The following is a 25291-nucleotide window of genomic DNA, read 5'->3' as shown; positions in this document are numbered from 1 at the left end:
TATTAATAAGGAACCAGCAGATCAAGTAGCTTTTGGAATAAAACACCATTTTTTTTAAAATTAAACACTATCTAAAGATTTTCATCGAAGCGTTTATTTTTGATAGTGATTTTAATCACTATCAGATATCATTATACTTGATCCAACTATGCCACTTCACCACTGTGCCGCGCCCCCCCTGTGCTGGGTTTTTTTTTAAATATACCCAATTAATAATTAATGTAGGAAATTCCTTCTTCTTACATATTTTAAAAATAAATATACATTTTCATACTGTGCAAATTTTAATTTTATCATTTATAATTACTTTTCTTTCTTTAGTTGATGAAAATTGGGATGAAAGTAGTACAAATGATGAAGTTTATGATGATGATGAAAATGATAAAGATTATCAACCATATTCTCCTGTATTACATGAATCTAATAGTGATGAATCTAATAATTCAATATTTTCAAATCAAGTCCAAAATACATGTAAGTATAATTTAAAAAATGTGTTTTGTAATACTAATTTATTTTAATGTGAGTTATGTTAATAAAATTGTTTAAAACACTCATTTTTGTATTATTTAAATCATTCAATGAACTATAATTCAAAATAATTAATCATTTTAATAAACAACTTTCTTTAACAAATTTTTAAAGTAAAATTATTTATAGCCATAAGTTTTAAAAATGTAATATATTAAAATATTAATATGTGATTTTTATTTTAAAGTTGAAGAAAATCATGATGAAAATGATGTCTCCATCCGACCTTATTCCAGAAAATTAAAACGGATTCGACAGCAAAATAGACAAAAAGGACTTCCATATACAACAGCAAAAGGCAAAAAAGTAGGTGCTCGATCTAGTGACAAGGAGTTGGTTGCATGTCGTATGAAATGTAAAGATTGGTTGCAAGACATTAAATCTAACATATTTAATGAATATTGGAGTCTGGGTTCTCGTACTCGAAGAGTAGATTTCATTGGATCATTAGTGTCTAAAAGAAGTGTAATAAGTTCTAGGAAACGAAATCAAAATTCTTTAAAAATAAGAAATGTCACTTATGAATATTATTTCAATCATGATGGAAGACCTAAAAAGTGCTGCAAAAAATGTTTTCTGACTACATTACATGAAAATGAGAAGTTTGTCCGTACAGCTATTGAAAATAAAAATTGTAGTCCATCTGGTATTACCAAGTTAGATGGTCGTGGAAAAAGATGTCCTGTTAACAAAACTACAGAAGAAGCAATTTTAAATGTTCAAAAACATATTTCAACATTCCCAACATATGAAAGTCACTATACTCGCCGTACTAATGATACAAAGTATTTACCATCACATTTAAATCTTACTTTGATGTACAAATTATACCGTTCTGAGACTGAAAAACCAGTTAGTAAATCAATTTATGAAAGGGAATTCAAGAAAACAAAATTAAAATTTAAGTTGAGAAAAGCGGACACTTGTCATAAATGTGATGTTCTTAAAATGAAGATTGAAATGGAAACTAATGATGAAAACAAAAAAAAATTGATTGAAGATCGTGATCACCATGTAAAAAATGCTGATGATGCATATAATACTAAAAAAATTGACAAAGATAAATCTAAATTAGACCCTTCAATCCTTTGTCTAACTTTTGATTTACAACAATGCTTGCCAACCCCATTTCTTGAAACGTCTGTTGCTTTTTATAAAAGATTGTATTGGACTTATAATCTTTCTACACATAATCTGGCTACTGGTCAGGCATCTTGTTACTTGTGGCACGAAACAATTGCTCGAAGAGGTGCTAACGAAATAGCATCATGTATTTATAAAGAACTTTCAAATATATCAAATAATGTGAAAACAATAATACTTTATTCAGACTCTTGTGCAGGCCAAAACAAAAATTCATACCTTTCTGCTATGTTTTTTACTATTCTTGAAAAAAAAAAATATATTGAACAAATAAATCACAAGTTTTTAACTCCTGGTCACACTCATATGGAGTGCGACTCAGATCACTCGCTAATAGAAAAACAGAAGAAACATTCCGCACTTCAAATTGCACATCCAAGAGACTGGGCTACACTTATAAGCTGTACAAACAAAAAGAAACCTTTTCTTGTGCATGAAATGGATCAGGAACATTTTTTTAATTTTGAAAAATTATTGAAAGGACCTCTAGTAGTACGCAAAAAAGATGAAAATGGAAATAAATTTGTTTGGCATGATGTTGCCTGGTTGCAATATAGAAGTAGTAACATTGGTACATTATACTACAAAACAAGTTTATCTGAAGATGAACCGTTTAAAATAGTAAATCTAAAAAGAAGAGGCCGTGTAAATAATTTTACATTGCAAAAAATGTATAATTCACCAGTTCCAATATCTAAAGAAAAAAAAAGAGATCTACTCCAACTTCTCCCGTTAATACCAAATATTTACCATGATTTTTATAAAAATTTGAATAGTGATTCTACTGAGAAACAAGATTATGATCCAGATCTTGATGAAGATTTGTCTATTGATAATGATGATTAATTTTTTTATTTTAATTTCTTATAATTTTTTTACTTTTATTCTTTGTACTATTTTATTTTATATTATGTTTGTTCTATATTATAATAATATTATGATACATACACATTATTATATGTGTACAGTTAAATTATACTCAGAGGAATGAATGTATTAATCAAATGTGAAACAAAATTTTAAATAATATATCAAAATATTATTTTTAAATTAATTTGTTATACTAATTATTAATAAAGTAAGGTTTTACTAGAAAAACAATTTTTTTTTATGATTCTATTTCAACAAAAATAAATGTAAAGGTTATACCCTAGTATTTTGTTATTGTTTCCTTGATACGAATTTATTGAAATTCTAAGTTAAGTCAAAACGTATAGAATCTAAAAGTCATAAGTCATGATCGTAATGACTTATGTCAAAAGTTCAAAAATAAAAATGGCTCAAGTGCATTTATCTTGTAATTGCTAAATATGTACATATATCTATTACTACACATTTGTTTGACATGAAAAACTAATAATAAAAATATTTGATATAGGAATATAAACATTTAATTTACACTTGTAGCAATTTTCAAAATTTTATTTATTTGTATTGAAAACCACCAAAAATTGACTTAAGCCCTTCTTCCCTGGAACCAAAGAATTATCGTTGAATTATTAATTATTAATAAATCAAATCAATTGTATACAATAAACATTTATATTAATCACTAACTTTAGTTTACGTTATAACATTTTAATTACATGTTTATTAAAATAGTTTTATCGCACATTTATTATTATTATACTTTTATAACTATTATATTTTTACTCAAAATTACACTTATATTATACTATTATCACTAAATCAATATTTGTATATAGATTTATATAAGATACTAGCACTATTAATTACTTTTATTTTATAATATTTACACCATATTTTAGATATTTTAGAGAACAGATATGTTCTCTCTATTTCCATTTTGTGTATTTATAAATGTTAACTCACAGATTATGCTTTATGTACAACTATAAATAAATCATATCTGTTGTCAAAAACATAATTGACGATAAATACTCCGTATCTATTTTTTGGTTATTCGCCGCTGTTTTTGTTTAAAATTCAACAATTTTGGAACAAAGTTTGCTGCTACTCGTTTCGTACCCAAAACATTCGAAATAATTTCATTGCATGAACCAATAGTATTTCAACATCATCAGCGACTTCCCTGATTGTGATTCGGCGATCATTCAACAAAGTCAACTAAAGATACATTATTTGATTATAATTAAAAAAATACAGAGTGTATAGAATCTCTTGCATATAATAATACAGTCATAGATTTTGTGTAACGGTTTCGCATTATTTATAATTAAACGCTTTATTCTCAAACGGTCATATTTACTATCAAACTCAAAGTGTACAACGTGTGAAATATAGTGTAAACTCATAATCAACATTGGATTGTCTAAAATAAGCATTACATTATGTGGGATACAAGGTAAGTACAAATTTAAATTCCGCTTTCAAATATAAATACTCTATTGCGTAATAAACCATTAAGATAGGTAATAAAGTTTTGTAGGATAATTGACTTCATTTATTCAATATTGTTCAACCCCGATATCAGTTCATTATTTTTGTCACAACGTTTGTGTACATTTTTATTTATTTGATCATTACCCTCATGTATTTAAACTACGTTTATTCACTTCTCTAAATTCTACTTCAATCATATCATTATATTCCTTGCACCCTTACATATCTTGCCACATCTAAACATGTGTTACTCCGCCTTTTATTACCTTATTTAATAATTTTTATTATTATTCGGCCAAACATACGCTATATTATATCTTTAGTCTGACTAAAAATCAACCCTCAGATTTTCTTTTGGTACAATATAAGCATTCACACCTTCAATAGTAAAATCCACATCACCACCATTTTTATCCTCCATTATTCATTCCCCATAAATTAATCTTTAATTAAAATTCCCGCTTTCTTTTAATTTTCTTTCATTTTTTTTTCTTTTTGGTTTATTACAGTCGCACGAGTAATGTGCGGCCCAAACTTTAGACGTTTATCTATGACAAGGCCCAGATAAGTCATGGAGTCCTTAAACGGGATCTCCACCCTCAGCACGGCGAGCCGTGGAGGAGTGAACTTGTACCTGCCCGTGAACAAGACCGCTTCGGTCTTGACAAGACTAAGCCCAGTCGACTCCCCTCCTGCTGGATCCAGGCGGTGACTGCACTGAGCGCGCAGGTCGCACGAGATCCAGCCTCCTCGGACGAGGCGCCTTCCGCAACCACCAGCGTGTCGTCCGCGTAGCAGACGACGCGCACGTGCGGTGATAGCGGAACACCGCGTCGTACGCGATGTTCCACGGCAGAAACCCGAGAACTGACCCTTGCGGGACGCCTCCTGTAACAGGTCTGACTCTCGGGCCCGCGGCGCTCTCGTAAGGGATGACCCGATCGCTAAAGTACGACCGGATCATCCGCCTGAGGTAAGAAGGCATCCGAAACGCGTCCAGCGCTTCGAGGTTGTGTAACCATCGCACGGAATTGAACGCGTTTCTGATGTCCAGGCTCACCGCTACCCCAAAGCCCTGGTCAGTTTTGGCCCTCCTGAAATCGAACAGGCCCTCAGACAGCCCGCCGACGTCGGCCAATATTATAGTATAACATAAGCATTTTTTTGTATATTAAAACAATATCAAAAATTACCTTTTTCTTTAAATTTTTGAAATAGATCTTCTTATTGCTCACCTTTACCCCAACTACTTTTAGTCTGGCAGTTTAGTATGGAAGTAGATAAATTGTTATAAGTTTATAAGCTAATAATAGAATACAATAGGTAATTTAAATATCAACTAAAATCTGCATATTTATTCATAAATATAAAAATTGACATAATTTAAATGTACAATATGAAATTTATCAAGTATTTAGGATAAAAATTGTAATTATTTAATTCGCATCTATCACTATTCTGTATAATTATTTCAGGATGATTTTGATGTCTTACAATTTTGTTTCTAATTTCATTATCAATGGCTGCACTTTTATCTCCGAATTCATCGATTTGTTTGACATAATCATCATTGAATTTATATAACATTGTGTAAATATCTTTAGTTTTACATAACTCATCTAAAAATAAAAGATGATTGTACTTATATTTCTATATGACAAATTTAAAAAACTAATGTTTGATAATGAGTATTAAAATTTAAAATTCTACAGATTTTTACTACTGAACATTAATAAGATTTTTTTTACCAAATTTTTCCATAAAATCTTCTATATAAAATAGCTAACCTGAAGTATTTTAGCTTCGATGCGAAGCTGAGTAAGTATTAATTTTACTATGATGTATTTTTTTTTGTGTCTGTTACCACTTTTTCTCAGCTCTCATCGAACCGATTTCTTTCAACGATACGTCAAAAGATCACAAATCGTATCTAGTCGAAGACATAACCCTCAAAAATTGAAAAAATTTCCCTCGTTCCCCTTAAATGAGGGAAATCTGCAAAAAAATTACAAAATTAAAAATCCCTAATTTTTTAATTTTTTTTTACTTAAAACTGCCATAACATTTTCAAAAATGAACAAATCAATATAATTTTTTTTATAGATGTTTGATGTCTTTACCAATCATTTGGTATATTTTGTTTTTAAATTTAACCCTTTACCAGCCTACAGAGGGAGATTCAAAATGACAACTTTTTCACAAAAAAATTAACTTTTTCAACTTAACTTTTGAAAGTGTTCAGGAAATACTGACACTTATATATATATATATTCAATTAAAGCTAATCTAATATAATTTAATATTAAAAAAAAAATTTCGGACTTTATTTTGTTTTCATGTTGAAAATAGTCATTAAAGTTAATAAAAAAATACGATTTTTGTAAAAAAATTCTTTTTTATTTTTTAATTTTATAACGCTATAACTTTTTGAACAATGTATGAATGAATACAATTTTTTTATGAGAAATAATATTAATATACCTCTTTAAATCGACATACTTTTTTTTAAATCGAACAATTGTATATAATACAGAGAGGGTTCAAAACATAAAAATGCATATATAAAGTAGAACTTTTTCAACTTAATTTTTGAAAGTGTTCCGGAAATACTAACACTTTTATATATATCTTAAATTAAAGCTTATGTAATATACTTTAATATTAAAAAAAAAAATTTTTCGACTTGATTCTGTCTTCGTAGTGAAAATAGCTATCGTATTCAAAAATATGATATTTTGTGTTAAAATTCTTGGTTTTGTATTTTGTTTTATTATAAGGGGATTACACTGATTTTTATAAATATTATATTAATCTAATTGATATAGTATAAAAAGTTAAACATATTTAAATTTTTTTGTTTCTTTGAAGTTGAGAAAAATAACTTTAAAATTTGAAATAGCTAAATTTCCATTTTTATTAAGCGAAGTTTCACGCCTGTGTCACTGAATTTTTTCTTAATTATTTTTGAGTTAAAAAAAGATTCAATAACTTCAATAAATATCAAGGATCTCATTACTGTAGTCTCCTCTCGTGAGAAGAAATTCATATTAATATTATTTTACTATGTGTATTTTTTTGTAGCTATCATTTATTTTCTCAGCTCTCACTTGACAAAGTTTTTTTTTTAAATTAAACACTATCTACAGATTTGCATCGAAGCGTTTTTTATGATAGTGATTTTAATCACTGTCAGATATCATCTATACTAGACCCAACTATGCCAACTATGCCGCCACCCCACTGTGCTGGGTTTTTTTTTACGTTTTTCGTAATTTTAACTTTTTTTAAAATAAATTAAATAAACATGGTACGTTATGTTAATTATTATGTCTTAAAACATAAAAATAATTTAAAAATAAATTGATATTAATTAATAATGAGTAATAAACTTTAATATGCATTAGATATTTTATTACTGAACATTAATAAGATTTTTTTTACCAAATTTTTTCATAAAATCTTCTATACAAAATGGCTCACCTGAAGTATTTTTTTTTAAGTTTTTCATAATTTTTAAATAAATATGGTACGTTATGTTAGTTATTATGTCTTAAATCATAAAAAGAATTTAAAAATAAATTTATGTAAAATATTATTGAATGAAAAGTTATATCTGTGTCAACCTATTATATTTTTGATATAAAAATATGTTGAAAAAATATTTGAGAAATAAATACGGAGAAAAATTTTAATTAGATTGTATATATCAAATACAATATTTAAGTGTAGAATATATAAGAAAAATAATTAAATAAAATTTACTTACTTATTATAAATCTATTAAAAACATGTGTGTATTTTATATCCAACATGTGATTAATATTAAAAGTTTTTATGGTGACTTTAAAAAATTCCTTTTGACTATCTAAATTTGCTAAATATTCTTCTACTTGATTCAGGTTCTCTACCAATTCATTAAAACAATTATTGATAATGTCCTTTGTAACGAGCCCAGATAAATAAATAAATTCAAATTTGTTATTATACAAAAATGATTTCAACTCCTGTATCAATTCTATGGTTGATAATTTAAGATTTAATTTATTTTTATTAATAAAATTATTAAGGCATTTTGAAGTTTTTTTTGAAAATGAGAAAAAAACATCAGTTGGACCATCACCAAATAGATTCATATTTACAAACTGTTGAAAACATTCAATTATTCTCTCACCAACAGAAATTATATTTTTATAGAATTTTAAAGGTTCTTTTTGGCTACTATGAAAATCATAAATGTATGTTGATGAACAAAGAACTCTGATAAAGAGTCTTACAAGTATAGCAATAGGACGAAATGTTGCTGTTAATATTAGTGTATGAAATACTTCTATATCTTTTCTATAAAAAGTGTATTTAACGTATCTAAATATATCAAAAAGGGTAAAGCTACTTTTATCTTTACATTTTATTGCAAGTGGTGCAAATCGAATTATATCTAAGACATTATCATTTCGTCCGTTTATTAACAATGGATATTGTTTATCTTGAGAACTTCTCATTATTTCTTTTTCAGAAATTTCGCAATTTCTGGTCATTAAGTCATAATATATTAAATTTTTTGGTAAAAATTCCCAATATTTAGACCTTTCAATGGCTTTATTAAAAAAAGTATATACTTCACTGTATTCTAAGTTTTTTATATTATCATCCATATCGTTTTGTTGTATATCAGTTTGCATTAATCGATTTTTAAGTCTTTTTGCAACATATTGAATAATTTCTGGAGTATATTCTCCTGATTGGTTGTAATCAGGACAATAAATAAATATTTGGTCATATATCACATTTTTGCAAAGTTTTAATATCTTCTTCTTAAACTGTTCTAAAAAAAAATCATGAACCATCTTGTAACCTTTAAGAATACTTGATGATTGATCCGACAAATCATATATGCCGTCATTATTTTTAGCATAAAAATCTATATATTCGGATACGTTATTTAAGTATAAATTTACTGACATCAATTCTGTTGAGTATAAAGTTTTATCAGCGTTTCTTAAAACATCTAACATTACTAGTATGATTTCGCCATGATTTTTTATTGCGTCGCCATACTTGCTTAAACTGTGCACATCATATTTTTTTATATTTTCACTCATTTCAATTAAATATCGATTGTTATGATTAAAATAATTTAACATATACATCATAAAATTACACTGTAAATTATAAAAGGATAATCCAAGCGTTAAATGAATGTGGAATAATGATATAATTTTTAAAAGAATCATTTTTTGTCGTATTAACATAAGCGCTAACAGAATATTAATACTAATAAATAAAAATTACTTTAAGTATTTTCCTATACTTTTAGAAGCTATTTCATATAATTTTTTTATTTTTAATTATTTACCATATGATAAACAGTTTATTTATATCGCTATTTGTTTAAGTGCTTTAAAGTCATACATAAATATATCATATTACAATCATTTTAAATATTGATGTATTTAATAAATGAAAATTTATAAAATAAAATAAATTGTCTTACAAGGGAAGTATACAGATTTTTATAAATATTATATAAATCTAATTAACATTGAATAAAAAGTTAAGTTCATTTAAAGTTTATTGCTTCTTCTAAGTCGAGAAAAATAACTTTAAAAGTTGAATTAGATTTAATTGCCAATTTTTTAAAAACGCATGCGACGACAGTTGTCGTATCAGTAAACTTATGTTTTTAATGCTTGGGGTACGAGGTTCAAACCCACCCGTGCTAGTAAATTTTTTGGCATTCTTTTCTTAATTATTATTGAGTTAAAAAAATTTAAAGTTCGTTTGATTTTTATCTCATTAAAATTCAATAAGTTCAAAAATATTAAGGACCCCATCACTGTAGTCTTCTTTTTTTTTTTTTTCTCTCGATCGGCATAAGTGCAGACCGTCCTAGAATTACCGTTAGGTATTACTTGAGGGAGCTCTTGCCACTCTGTGGCGCGGCCCCTCCTTCTCCGAAGGCTCCTGCCACCGCTCCAGCCACCTTGTTTTCAGAGGCGGTGAAGTGGAGGGGGACGAAGAAACTTGAGCGCGTGGCGACGACGGCACCCAAGGCGGAGGAGCCTGGTGAGCCCAAGCCCAAGCCGCCGCCACCGTCCCGAAGCCCGACTTCCGCCCAGCATAGAGCCAAAGTTCCGAGGACGGAGGCGATGGTTATTGGACCGCTCAGGGAGAGTCAACGGTACGCCGCGGTCATAAAGACCGCGATGGCTGCTGTTGATCTCATTGCCCTTGGGGTTCAATTGGCGGGCACTAGGCGGACCAGTACGGGAGCCGTCTTGCTACAGGTCCGGGGATCGGGCGCCCAGGCTGACAGCCTTAAGGGCGCCCTGAAGGAGCATAATATCAGTACTTACAAAGAAAAATAAATAAAAGAAATCTATTTAATTTTGCAAAATTTTTTTTTTGATTTTAATATTTATGGTTTCAAAAGAAACATACAACTACACCAACTAAAAATTTGAAGTCCAAAATTAAAGAAAAATCATAGATTTCCAATTTGAATAACACTTCTATAATTATCATGTACAGAACAAAAAAGCAAAAATTCCAGAAAAACGAAAAACGTCTGAACTTATTTCTTTTAATGACTATTATTACGTATGGAGAGAACAGGATGATGATTTTTTACACAACATTATACACTTTTTTTTCTCACAATGTTTTGAATTAGTCTTATCGCATTATTTTTACATAAATGTAAAAAATGTAAACAAAAATTTTATATTGTCTTATCTTTTAATATTATATTTGGCACCATACATACCTATACATAATCATACTGTTATTTTTTATGTATTCTATAATTTTTTTAATCTATCTTTCAAATGCATTTGCTCATACTATTAACTTTTAACTATTTTATTATTTACTAATATTTAATATTAACATTATTAATTTTTAATCATTATATATCATAAATACTAAATTTATTCATCAACTATGTTGTACTATATTATTATTCAAATGTTCTATTATAATTTTCATTTGTACCACTGTTGTACTATTTTATCATTAATTATAACTTTATATTATCTTATGTATTTAAACTATTTTATTGATAATCTAATATTATTGTACTAGTGTTACATGATTTATATTCAATATTTAACTATATTCTTGTATTTCCATTATTTTATGTCATAAAAATATTATTATCATATCTATGTAAAAAAAAGTTGTGAGGTCACAATACTTTCAAAACTAGAGCGGATGTCGTAATATGCTCAATGGTTGGCATTACGCATCTTACAGTTATCAATGAAAAATGTATAATCTGTATCTTAAATAACTTGTATCCAAACAAATAATTTATCTGTCATAACAAATACGATGTTCAACACAATTTCTTATTATTTATATATATGTCAATTTATTAATTGTTAAATATGCTATCTCAATATAATAATCATGTAATGTATAATTAAATACAATAAACTAAAAAGATCACTAAAAGCGCTGACAACAATATCCCTGGATTGGGGGTACAATAATTTTTCTATAAAAAGCACTGAAATCCTTTCAGACTTCAGAGAGGCAGAGAGAGGGAGAGAGTGAAGAGAGTTCGCTTTCTCCAAATTCAAATAAGAATAAAAAAGAAACAATTATCAGTCATAGCCCTGTGTTGTTGTCGGCTGACTTTTACGCGTTTTATTTATATATGAAAAGAACTTGTTTTAATTATTTATCTTTTGACGAAGTGCGAATTAAATACTTCTAAGCATATATAAACACATCGAGATATTTATCAAATCATTTTACAGCAATTTACAAGAATAAAAGAAGTAGGTAAATTTATGTTATCCCATTTATTTAGAATTAATAGTCTGAGTAAAAAACGATAAGGCTAGGTTCACAAGGACGCGCGTATACGCACGTCAGTTAATCGCACAACGCAAACACGTGCGTCAAACTCGAAATATTCTTGTTACATACAGTTTGTGTTATACATTCAACGGAAATGGACATGTCAGACGCTGTGTGTTTGTGGGTTGTATATCGAAGAATGAGAAGACGAAGACAAAAGAAGAAAGAAAGACTTTCTTCAAGTCATTATATTACCTTATACCCGAAACTTAGGGTTCATGACGAAAAATTAACCGAGTAAATCGGTTTCGACTTCCATTTATAGGTATACGTTAATAATATAATTATATATAAATAATATAATAAATTAATAACACGTAATTAAAATACTTTTATAATATGTAATTGCACAATGAATCGCTGTTTCGTTGTAAACGAGCATGTTAACTGAACGGTCCGTATCGTAATAACAATAGTTTAATTCGCAGTATTACGCGCGAAAATAGAAACTTGCGTCGTTATCGCGATCGACGCGCGTCCATGTGAACCTAGCCTAAAGCAATAGATCTATATTCTCTTTTAACATCAAGAGTAATTTTACTAATTTGTTCACACTTTATACATATATACATTACAGGATCCGAGGGTCGGATTACCGCCCCGTGCCTGAAAAGAATTTAAAAACCTAATGTGTATCTAACTGTATTAATAGACACTTCGACTGGGTATTCGAGGGTCGGATTACCGCTCTGTTACCTCAGTGTCCTATTAAAGTTGTCTAAAAATGTATTAACTCGTATTCCTCAATAAAGAAGACATACATTTATTTCTTTATATCTACTTGTCTTTATTGTTCTAAACCCTCGAACCATACGACCTCGATAGAACCACAACATCAGGTTCTCACCTTATACAAGGCCCTAGCTTATTTTTATTTTATCAATTTTTGTTATTTGAATTATAACAGGAGACTAAAAACAGTGCAGAAAATACAGTTTTTAGTTTCCCGTGAAAAATGTTTAAATTGTGTGTTACGCCCTTTCTACAAAACACCGTCGATATGCACGCCCGTTAGCAATGAAAAAACATTAATTTTATCTATACCATAATAAATAATCATAGATATAAAGGTTTCATTTTGCCACGTTACAAGGTGCATGTTTTTATTTTATTTCAATATAAACCTAATATTCTGTCAGTTGAATAACTATGAAAGAAGTATCACTTTATTCGTGTGTATTAGTAAAACTCACAGTTTTTTTTTAGTTTTTAAAAGCAATATCTTCAATTAGATACGATTTGTGATCTTTTCACAAAGTATCGTTGAAAGAAATCGGACCTGTGAGAGCTGAGAAAAAGTAGCAAAAGACTGTCGTATGTCGGTAGTACTCCGACGTAGACACAAAACAGTACACAATTTAATTAATACTTTTAACGACGAGTTTGTCGTTTTTGGCTCTTTTTGAGTGCTTCCGTTGGGTAACTGGTCAGCCCCAATCCCTTTAATTAGTGAACCACTAAAGGGATAGGTTTTGGACCCATCAGCACGGCCTAGTTTAAAAGTAGCAGACTGAAGGGTGGCTCCTCGTCAGCCACCAGCACAACTACTTTGTCACTATACCTACTAAAGGACGGTTAAGCTCAAAAATCTAGCCAGCATGCACAATAATTTTTAAGATCGACTAAAGGACCAACAGTCCAACCTTGACTCTAGCCGCACACACAGACAGTTTTAATAACACGGTGGATATAAAATATTTACACTAAGTGTAGGTTTTTGAATAGTTAAATTTTATTTACGGAACTCAATAAACACAAAATCAAAATACAATATAAAAATATAACACAATATAAATTAAGTCGTTCAAAATACAAAGTTACACGCACTAAATGTCTTGATTCGTAACTAGACGTTTCTTAGTCAAAACGTTCAATCCCCCTTACTTTTCATGTTTCATCTTACATATTCTTATTCTCACCATTGTTAATTTGCGTACCCTGCATTTTCCCTTTATATGACATTATTATATTATTGAAACATTTTAAAATTCGTTACTACTGTGTTAAAACTTATACTATTCTAATATCGTAGTTATTTAATACTTTCTCAGCTATTTACTACAAGACATAAAATAATAATAATCCATCATAGTAAAATTAATATCTTCTCAAATTCACATTGAAAATAGAAATCGGAATCTTTATTCAGAAATATTAAAATTTGACAAAATTTATATAAACAATATGTAATTTAACAAGTATTTAGGATAAAAATAGTATTTATTTAATTTGCATCTATCACTATCATTTATATTTTTTTCAGAATGATTTTGTTGACTAATAATTTCGTTTTTGTTTTCATCATCAATGGCTGCACTTTGATCTTTGAAATCGCCGATTTGTTTGTGATAATCATCGTTGAATTTATGTAATAATGTATAAATATCTTTCGTTTTACATAACTCATCTAAAAATAAAAGATGATTGTACTTACATTTCTATATGACAAATTTAAAAACCTAATATTTGATAATGAGTATTAAACTTTAAAATTCTACAGATTTTTACTACTGATCATTAAATTTTTTTTTTTTTTGATTTTTTGGTCAAAATAGTTATCCTGAAATATTTTTTTTTTGTTTTTCGTAATTTTTTAAAAAATAAATTAAAAAATATTGTACGTTATATTATTTTTTTAAGTTTTCAAGTATAAAAATTATTTTTATATTTAATTATTAAAATCTGTGTGCAAGCTATTATAATTTTGATACAAAAATATGTTGAAACAATATTATAATAAGTGCAGAATATATAAGACAAATAATTAAATGAAGTTTACTTACTTAATATTAATCTATTAAAAACATATGTGTATCTTATACTTAATATTTGATTAATATCAAAAAATTTTGTAGTCACTTTAAAGATTTCCTTATGAGAGTCTAATTTTGTTAGAAATTCTTCTACTTGTTTCAAGTTAACTATTAATTCATTAAATAAATTATTGACAATGTCTTTTGCAAAGATTTCAGGTAGATCAATAAAGTGAAATCTGTTTTTATAAAAAAATGATTTTAATGCTTGTATCAAATTCATAGTTGATAACTTGATATTTAGTTTATTTTTATTCCTAAAATACCATAAGCATTTAGAAGTTTTCATTAAAAAATTAGAAAAGACTTTAGTAGGGCCGTCACCAAATAGATTCATATCGATAAAGTTTTGAAAACATTCAATTATTCTTTCACCAATAGAAATAATATTTGTATACAATTTTAAATATTCTTCTTGGTTACTATTGTCATCATAAATGTATTTTGATGAATTAAGAAGTCTGATAAAGAGTCTTACAAGTATAGCAATAGGACGAAATGTTGCTGTTAATATTAGTGTATGAAATACTTCTATATCTTTTCTATAAAAAGTATACTTAACGTATCTAAATATATCAAAAAGGGTCAAACGACTTTCATCAGGACAATTTACTGCAAGTGGTGCAAATCGAATTATATCTAACACACATTCATTTCGTCCGTTTATTAACAATGGATATTGTTTATCCTGAGAACTTTTCATTATTTCTTTTTCAGAAATTTCACAATTTCTGGTCATAAAGTCATAATATATTAAATTTTTTGGTAAAAATTCCCAATATTTAGACCTTTTAATAGCTTTACTAAAAACATTGTATACTTTACTTAGTCCTAATTTTTTCGTATAATAATCAGTGTCGTTTTGGTACTTATCAGTTTGTAATAATCGATTTTTAAGTTTTTTTGTAACACATTGAATATTTTCGAGAGTATATTCTCCTGATTCATTGTAATCAGGAGAATAAATAAATATTTGGTCATATATCACATTTTTGCAAAGTTTTATTATCTTCTTCTTAAACTGTTCTAAAAAAAAATCATGAACCATCTTGTAACCTTTAAGAATACTTGATGATTGATCCGACAAATCATATATGCCGTCATTATTTTTAGCATAAAAATCTATATATTCGGATACGTTATTTAAGTATAAATTTACTGACATCAATTCTGTTGAGTATAAAGTTTTATCAGCGTTTCTTAAAACATCTAACATTACTAGTACGATTTCCCCATGAGTTTTTATTGCGTCGCCATACTTGCTTAAACTGTGCACATCATATTTTTTTATATTTTCACTCATTTCAATTAAATATCGATTGTTATGATTAAAATAATTTAACATATACATCAAAAAATTACACTGTAAATAATAAAAGGATAATCCAAGCGTTAAATGAATGTGGAGTAATGATATAATTTTTAAAAGAATCATTTTTTGTCGTATTAACATAAACGCTAACAGAATATTAATACTAATAAATAAAAATTACTTTAAGTATTTTCCTATACTTTTAGAAGCTATTTTATATATTTTTAAATCATTTTTTATTTTTAATTATTTGCCATATGATAAATAGTTGCTTTATGTCACTATTTGTTTAAGTGTTTTTAAAGTCATCCCTAAATATATATATATATATATATATATATATATATATATATATTATGATAATCATTTTAATAGTTTAATAAATGAATAATTATGTACACCTAAATAATAAAATGTATAAATATAGATGATAGAAAATGTATACCATTGTCCATGGTGGAGAAAAACAAATGTTCTTTTTTAATTATAAAAATGGTTTTATTTGAATAAACCAATATCAAAATGTTTTTATCATAATATTTTCTTCGTAATTTTTTATACGTTTTAAACAAGCCTCAATCTCAATTTATTCATTTTTAAAACAAAAAATATTAATACTGATGGTTTGCGGTACAGTGGGGATGTGACATAATTATAGATGATTCTGACAGTTAATAAAATCACTATCATAAATAAACGCCGTGATGAAAATCTGTAGACACTGTTTTATTTTAAGTAATTTGTGTAATTATTCCATAAGCAAAATTAACTCCTATTTCCTTTATTATTCCTAATAAACAGTTCTATTTTTTACAAGTGTAATATATTAATAAATATCTATCAATTAAATATAATATGAAATTAATATTTAATAATTTAGTATCGTAATTTTTATGGGTAAATTATGAAAAAATTTTAATGTAATTGTTACTTTATGGCAAACGTGTATAAAAATTGAAGGGTTTGATACAAAACTTTTCAATAAATAATTTCTTGTTAATTATAAATAAATGATTTACAAGGAATTTTCATCAGAGTCTCAATTATACTTTTCTTGATCAATTTTTCAATCTAATTTCAATACTACAATTAGATTTTATCTGTCACCACTAATTTTTGATTCTATGACTAATTAGTTAAAAATTATAGGATATAACTATACAGAATATAGTTCTGAATATTTCAATTGTAATATCTATTTAAACTACAAGAGTTACATAGATATGTTAAGTATTTGTATTGAAATGATTTATTACGATATAAATACAAAATATTTATTAGGTGATTTTTATGAAAATTTTGGCTTTTTTCATATATTTAGAGTTAACAATAATTTTAGAAACTCCTGGCCATATAAAATGTATGAAAATTATTGACCCTATCACTGTAGCCTACCTTATATACGATATTTTAAATTAAATTAAAACAGTATGTCGGATAATACCCTCTTCGTATATTGAATTATTTTCAGTGTTGTTGGTTGATTTTCTTTTTGTCTGGTGTATAATAGGTAACCAAGTATTTCTGATTTTCCATCCATCTTCTCTGCTGCAATTTTCCAGACATTTTTTCGATTTATATTGCTTCCTTGTATATCCGTTTGCCAAACTGAATTTCTTTGTTTAGTAATTTTACTTTATCGAATTGGGTGTCATGTCATCTGTTTTTGGTATGTTTATAGATAGGTATGTTTTACGACATTTTCTAATTACTTTATTAATATTTTTAATTGTGTATCCTCTATTCTTTAGTGCTTCTTGTAAATATGTTTTTTCATTCACAAAATCTTAATCAGCTATTCTGGCGGCTCTATTTGCCATTATGTGTAGTAATCCCATTTTGTGCGAGGGGCAATTGTGTTAATAGGCATGTAAATATCTATCTGTATGTGTACTTTTTCTATACACTTCTATGCCAAATTTTCCATTAGACTATTTGTTTACCATTACATCTAGGAATGACAATTTTCTGTTTTCACAGTTTTAATTGTGAACTGTATGTTGGCGTGTATGCTGTTTAATTGTTGCAGGAAAGATTTTAGTTTTTCAATGTTATGTTGCCATAAAACAAATGTGTTATCTACATATCACAACCGTATCTTTGGTTTTTGTGTATACGTGCTCATTGCTTCCGCTTCAAACCATTTTATGAATATGTTGGCAAATACTGGTGCTAGTCTTGATCCCATTGCCATTCCATCAATTTGTTCGTAGATGGTGTCTTGGTATGCGAAAACTGTTATGTTGGTGCATATTTACAATAAATCTTTTAGTTTTTCATGTATCAATTTTTTCTATTTTATAATATTCAATGTATCCTTCACTGACACCATCGTAAATAACGAGACAACAACGAACCTAACGAGAATGTCTCCTCTTCCGAGATTGCTTGTTATAGTTTTTCCACAAAGTCTGTAGAGTTTTTCACATTAGAAGACGTTTATCCAGTGTTAGTTTTCAAAATTATTGCTAAGTGACCTTCTAATTTATACGTCGGCGAGTTATGGCACTGTCTATAGATCTGAGCGGCACATCATTCTTGTGTATTCTAGAGACTCTGAATGAGTCCGAAACGTAAGAACTCAACTGTAAACATGGATACATCTTTAAGAATTTCAAGTAAAAAACAATCTATAAAAGCTTTAACACATTCATATAATAATATTGTTAATATAAAGTTAAAAATGTTAATATTTTTTTATTATTATACCAAGACATTACATTTTTTTTTTTTTTATCATTTTTTTATAGTAATAAGATTAGAAGTTTTAATAACGATTATGACAAAGAAAAAATTAAAGATATCTTTTGATTTTAATGTGTCTAGGATTATTTTGGATGCCGTCATATTCTTTTCATACATTGTAATAGTCAATATGAATAAAAATGTTCAGACTTCTAAGTGTTGTAATATACTAGTCACTACAATAATATGTGATATTTGTACATTATACTATCAGAAGGACATAATCCTTTGAAAAAAAAAAAATGTTAATAAACATTTAAGAGAATTAGTCAAAAAACGCATACTGCTTAGTTATATTGTAATATACATATTGACACGGCCACGGCGTTGTCACACGTTGACACCCCGCGGTCGTATCAGCTCCTTCTCAGCCACCGATTCACTGTAAACCGGACCGTTACACACACGCGTTATCGTCGTGGTGTTAAGTCCAACAAATGCCTAGCGTCGAATACCCCGCCGCAATAATACGTCCAGTCAGTCTTCATCGTGACACCTTACACACCGAGATACGCCGTCCACCGGATCAACCGAAAACACCACCGTGATTTTGAGTGACTTTTATTTTCTTTGTCAACAATTATTCAAAGTGATACTATTATTATTATTGTTGTTCACATATTATTTTTTGTGTTACAACTCTCATTCATTTCTTTATTAAACGGCTCGACGCCAAGTAGAACTGCAACCGGTGTTTACTTCATTTCTCACCATCTTCTACCTTATTAATATACATCAATTTATTTGAACGGAACGCCCGGTAATGATGTGCGGGTTAGTTACTGTTCGTTTCTGGAGTATCTATATCATGCAGGAGAAAGAAGTAGGGAGTGGACTGTATAAATGAGTAAATGTATTGAAATAATATAAAACAATAAACTGTATTTTTAATATAAACTACAATTATATATATATATCAATGTGCGTAGGGGAGCCCTTAATGTTAATGCAACAATGCGTCAAATAGAACAAATAATAAGATAAAAATAAGACAAAACAATATAATTAATAACTACTTATCTATACTGATGATGACTGGTTGATGTGAATGAAATCGTTGGCATGATCATTGAAGTAGACAAAATGTATTGTCGCGAACAGTATGAGCGTATCGCTATATTATGAGTATAAATGTATGAGCGTATCGCATGGGCGATAAACAATAATGCACAAAGGTGCAACAATCGCAAGGGCGATATATATAGCGTTTTTAACAACTACGTGCTCGCAAGTACCGTAGAGTCATATAACAAAACGAACTAGGATGGATGGCAGCGAAAACGCAAAAAAATGTCACACAAGGACCGATAGTAACTAGGCGAGTCACAAGAATCATGCACGTAAGCATCAACGTAATGATCTCTCACACAACCAGTGGTCGTAGTGCGCGAGACGTTATCAGTCATAAAAATAAGATGTAGCAAAACGCGCTCTCGTAATGCATATCCAACACGATTATTAGTTACTTTTAAAGCCCTTCCTTCTGAAAATAAATGTATAAATAATTTTCATTATTATTCTATTATAATTATAATATTTAATGCATTTTATCAACCATAATCTTATATATAAAAAACTATGTTGATGTTATGTATAAAATGTCAAAATAATTTATAATTCAATTCATCTATAATAACTTCTGTATTTTATGCTTACATAATAATAAACAGTTACACTGTAAGAATAAGACAATGATGATTTTTGAGAGTACAAAGTATTATAAAATGCAGAGCAAACCCTTACTCTGGCCTGATATTATCGTGCTCTGGAAAACGTCAAGCGAACGTCGTGATCTTTATTGTCGAAGTTCTTACATTGTAATTTGTGTACTAAATCGAATTGTGTTATTCTATTCATCAATTATTGAATAATACTATTGTTTAATATATTATAAGAACTGAGAAAAAATTATTATGCAAGATTTTTTTAATAATCAATAGTAGTCGATATTTATGTTATTTTATGACCCTCAAATCACATCCCGAATTAAAAATAACTCTTAATTTTATCCTAACCTCACCCTTTTCTTTTTATTTTATTAATTTTTGAGTTACAATATAAGACTCTTTCTTCAAAAATTTTCCATTTGGTTTTGTAATTAATATGTATAGAAATGCTATTGAATGTAAAAATGTATGATTTTTTATTTTAGCCTTTATAATTTTAGTTTGTTTATTTTTGGTTTATTAATATCATTTTATTATTTATTACGAGGTAATCATGGTATAGATAAATATTACATGAAAAAAAATATATTTTTGCACAGTGGGGTCGTGGCATAGTTGAGTCCAGTGTAGATGATATCTGACAGTGATTAAAATCACTATCATAAAAAACGCTTCAATGCAAATCTGTAGATAGTGTTTAATTTATAAAAAAAAAATTTGTTAAAATAGCATATTTTTGAATACGGTAGTCTTTTGCGCATAGAAGATAGGTCGTCGGGACAAATTTTTTTTTTCATTTTATAGTACATAAAAAAAGCTTTAATTTGATACATGTTTAAAGGACGCAGTGTTTCCGGAACATTTTCAAAAATTAAGTTGAAAAAGTTAATTTTTGTAAAAAAGTTGCTATTTTAAATCCCCCCCAATGAGCAGGTTAAGTGATAGATTTTCAAAAAAATGATATCAAATAAAAGGGAAATATCTAAGGTTATTGTATNAAAAAAATGATATCAAATAAAAGGGAAATATCTAAGGTTTTTGTATAAAAAAATTTATGTTGATTTGTTGATTTTTGAAAAAGTTATGGAAGTTTTAAGAAAAAAAAGTGAAAAAAATGACAAAATTTACCGATTTTTAAATTTGTAATTTTTTCGGAGATTTCCCTCATTTTCGGGAAACGAGGAAATTTTTTTCAATTTTTAAGGGTAATGTCTCCAACTAGATACGATTTGTGATCTTTTGACGTTTTCTTGACGATTTCTTTTTGAAAGAAATCGGTCCAGTGAGAGCTGAGAAAAAGTGGCAACAGACATAAAAAAAAAAAAAACACATCATAGTAAAATTAATACCTTCTCAGCTTTGCATCGAAGCTAAAATATATTTGAATTACAAAGCATTTTTATGATATTAATTTGACTTATAATACAACTTTTGTGTCAATGTATTTTTTTTATAATTTACATTTAAATATTTTAAAAATTATTTATAAGTATTATGTGTGGATATTATACCAAATTTATTTCGTAAAGAAATCGAAAAATATTATTTCTCATATAGGTGTTATGACAATTGTTAAAATAATTTACTTTAAGTTTAATTGCACACAGAATAAAAATAATTTTTTAATTTTCTTATTAATACTTTTATTTACATATTATTCTTGAATTACTAGCTATGTAATATTTTTTTAATTCCCTTGTGCCTTGTAAGGTATCAACTTTTTTTTTTCAAAAGGGAATACATATTTTGAATTTAATAAAATGTTTTTATTTTATTAGTAAATGACATTTAAATTTTAACATAACTTTATTCGTTTATTAGATTTAAAACATAAAAGATGCTCTACATTTTTGAGTTAATATTCATGTATAATATATATACATATGAGGGATTACAAATACGGGTGGCAAATTAGTTTTTTAAGACTACACTATACATAGATTTGCAGCGTTTATTGTCAATTATGACTTTATCGACTGATATGTTTTCTGTATTGTCAGTTGGTTTTATTATAAATGTTATTCCACAACAATGTGTCTTACTATCATACTTTAAGCACATTTGTTCATAATGTTATAATTGGCAATAAACTCTGCGTATCTATAAATATTAACGCAAATTCAGAATAAGAAAAAACACACAATATATTTTCTCTCCTTATGAAAATTGCATATAACGTGTATACGCATACACAAGTCATCATAGACACAAATAATGTTTTGAATTTCGCGTAAGGGATATTTAAATTCCAAAATCTTTTTCTCATTCCACTCCAAATAATATACCATACCTTATTTTATTCCCTTTATTAATATATACACAATCTGTTCCCTATAGGTGCAGTAAGAGTATAAGCTAAAATAATTATAACATGAAATACTTGATAAAAGGAGCCACCCATTGATGACACTTTTAAGTGATTGTTATTATTTTGTTTTTAATTTTTTCTTTTCTTAACTAAAGTTAAGTTAATAGGTATCTACGCCAGTTGCGTTTTAAGCGTCTCGGAGGATTACCAGGAATAACATTAGTTGAGAGTCCTTTTATTAGGAGATTGGAGCGGGAGGCTAGTCGAGTGTGGAATCTTTTATAATATGTTATTGCTTCTTCTTTAACAGTTTTAATTTTTAGATCAGAATGGAGGGTATAGAGGAGAGTTCTTTTCAATAATTTGTATAANGGAATCTTTTATAATATGTTATTGCTTCTTCTTTAACAGTTTTAATTTTTAGATCAGAATGGAGGGTATAATTTGATACGTATAGAGGAGAGTTCTTTTCAATAATTTGTATAGCAGTCCTTCATGCCATACTCGGTCAAAAGCCTGTGAAATATCAAGAAAAGCGCAGGTACAATATAATTTTTTTTCAAGTGTATAAGAAAGTGTATTGTGCTTAGGAAGTGAGTAAATTACTGCAACTGTAATTGGAATATTATTTAAACTGATTTGTATAGCACAAGTTTGAATAATGTCTTGACAGAAATTTGGAAGAGTTTGATATATTATTGTGGATTTTATTAAGATGGCCACGCCTCCATGAGCCGTGTTGTCTGGATGGTTAACTTTATGTAGCTCATAACCAGGTATGTATGTGTGTGAATATTGAATAAAATGAGTTTCTGTTATTAAAGAAATGTCAATACGTTTATTATACAGGGTGATCAGTAAGTCAGGAAACGGGTTTCTATTGTTCTCATTNTATACAGGGTGTTCAGTAAGTCAGGAAACGGGTTTCTATTGTTCTCATTGTTACAAACAATGAGAACAATAGAAACCCGTTTCCTGACTTACTGAACACCCTGTATAGAGTTGTTTGGAGTTCATTAGTGTGATTTTTTAAACCATTTGCATTAAATAGTACGACAAGAAGGGATTTGTTTGTAGAGATATTAGTCATTTCTTTTATCTAACAGAGAGGATATTACTGTATTAAGGAGGATATTAGAGGATTTATAAGAAATTTAAAATCTTCAAGAAAATTAGTCATTATTTTATTAATGTCGGCGAGGAGGGAGAAGGATGAATTTAGCATTGGCCAGAGGTAGCCCGAGCGTATGAACGAGAAGTGTTTAGGGGGCATCATTTTCTGGGTGGCTAGTTTTTACAACGTTTGACTTAAGTCTAGAGTTATCTGACAGAAATACATTATTAGAAGAGGGTTTCTTACGACGTTGAAGTTCTTTGAAGACTAAACAGCCTTTGTAGTTGTCTGGGTGGTTTTCTTGACAAAGTGCACATTTGGCTAGAGCATCACGAGAGTTTACGCAGTCGGATGATTGGTGTAAATCACCACAGCGAACACAGCGTGATGGGTAGTGACAATAAGATGTAGTATGGCCATTTTCCAGGCAGTTTAGACTTATTATCTTAGGTTTGTACGATTCTTCGACTTTTATATTAAGAATGGAACATAGAGGTTAATTTATATATATCATTTGAATGAGGGGTAGGATCGACGAAAAATAGTGGTAATGGTTGTTTATGGACTTTATGAAGAACATTAGTAACATTACGTACTTAAAATTCATGGAGTTCCAGTTCTGATTTAATTAAGCTGATTTGAGTTGTTTGGTGTAAATTGCGAATTACTACACGAGTGGATTTATCTTGTTCCAGTTGATACGTATGATATTCAGCTTTTTGCTCCTTAAGGAAGTAAATTAATGTCCTATATAATTAAACAGTAATATAATACACTTAATTCATTTTTTACCTAATACTATATTATTTAAATTATAATTATTGAGATAAAAGTACATTACTACGGTAAAAGTAAAATACATATTTTGCACGAACAACAATGTACATACGTACAGTATTATAGAACAAAATAAAAAAAAACAGCACAGTGGGGTCGCGGCACAGTAAGGTAATGGTATAGTTGGGTCTAGTATAGATTTAATTAGACAGTGATTAAAATCACTATTATAAGAAACGCTTCAATGCAAATCTGTAGATTTTGTTTAATTCTAAGAAATTGATGGATAATTACAAAAGTAACATGAACTTCTATTTTCTTAATTATATCCAGATTAGTAATTCTTAGATTCAAAAATATATAATTTTTTAATTATATATTATATAATTTTTATAATTAATTGTTTTTAAATTATTATTGATTTTGATTTTTATTATATTAAAAGTAATCATTTTTAACTTTTTTTTGTGAATGATTTTAATTTTACTATTTACTACATTGCTTATTATTTTTTAAAGTTATCATTAATGAAAATATAGATTACATATTAATTTTTTTATATTCAATATTCAAATTACTATTATAAAGTAGAACCATACATCAGCTATTGTGTATGGTTAAGAGTGATGGGCAGTTTACAAAAAAGTAGAGCAC

General features: G+C 28.0%; 2 protein-coding genes across 6 annotated transcripts in view; one reads left to right on the top strand and one right to left on the bottom strand.

Moving 5' to 3' along the window:
* Positions 1–3072, top strand: part of LOC126907786 (uncharacterized) — a 13394-nt gene extending 10322 nt beyond the window's left edge. For both annotated transcript variants that reach the window (XM_050689380.1, XM_050689379.1), the window contains exons 3-4: positions 322–474; positions 719–3072. In XM_050689380.1, coding sequence (XP_050545337.1) covers positions 322–474; positions 719–2520 — 1955 coding nt within the window. In that variant the 3' untranslated portion in view covers positions 2521–3072. The remainder of the gene's footprint in view (positions 1–321; positions 475–718) is intronic.
* Positions 1–16211, bottom strand: part of LOC126907788 (uncharacterized) — a 30212-nt gene extending 14001 nt beyond the window's left edge. The window contains exons 1-3 of one of the 4 annotated variants that reach the window (XM_050689382.1): positions 15503–16211; positions 7805–8622; positions 5390–5657 (exon numbers count right to left, since the gene is read on the bottom strand). In XM_050689382.1, coding sequence (XP_050545339.1) covers positions 5422–5657; positions 7805–8622; positions 15503–16167 — 1719 coding nt within the window. In that variant the 5' untranslated portion in view covers positions 16168–16211 and the 3' untranslated portion in view covers positions 5390–5421. Of the gene's footprint in view, positions 1–5389; positions 5658–7804; positions 8623–14014; positions 14309–14684 lie in introns of those variants that run through there. The other 3 variants (XM_050689383.1, XM_050689381.1, XM_050689385.1) reach the window with 3 other exon arrangements.
* Between the last annotated feature and the right edge of the window lie 9080 nt (positions 16212–25291).

This window comes from Daktulosphaira vitifoliae, unplaced genomic scaffold (genome assembly GCF_025091365.1).
Source record: "Daktulosphaira vitifoliae isolate Bord-2020 unplaced genomic scaffold, ASM2509136v1 Scaffold_5, whole genome shotgun sequence".
In the NCBI taxonomy this organism is placed as follows: domain Eukaryota; kingdom Metazoa; phylum Arthropoda; class Insecta; order Hemiptera; family Phylloxeridae; genus Daktulosphaira; species Daktulosphaira vitifoliae.
Note: the sequence above shows the minus strand (reverse complement) of the source record. Positions and strands in the feature narration are given on the sequence as shown.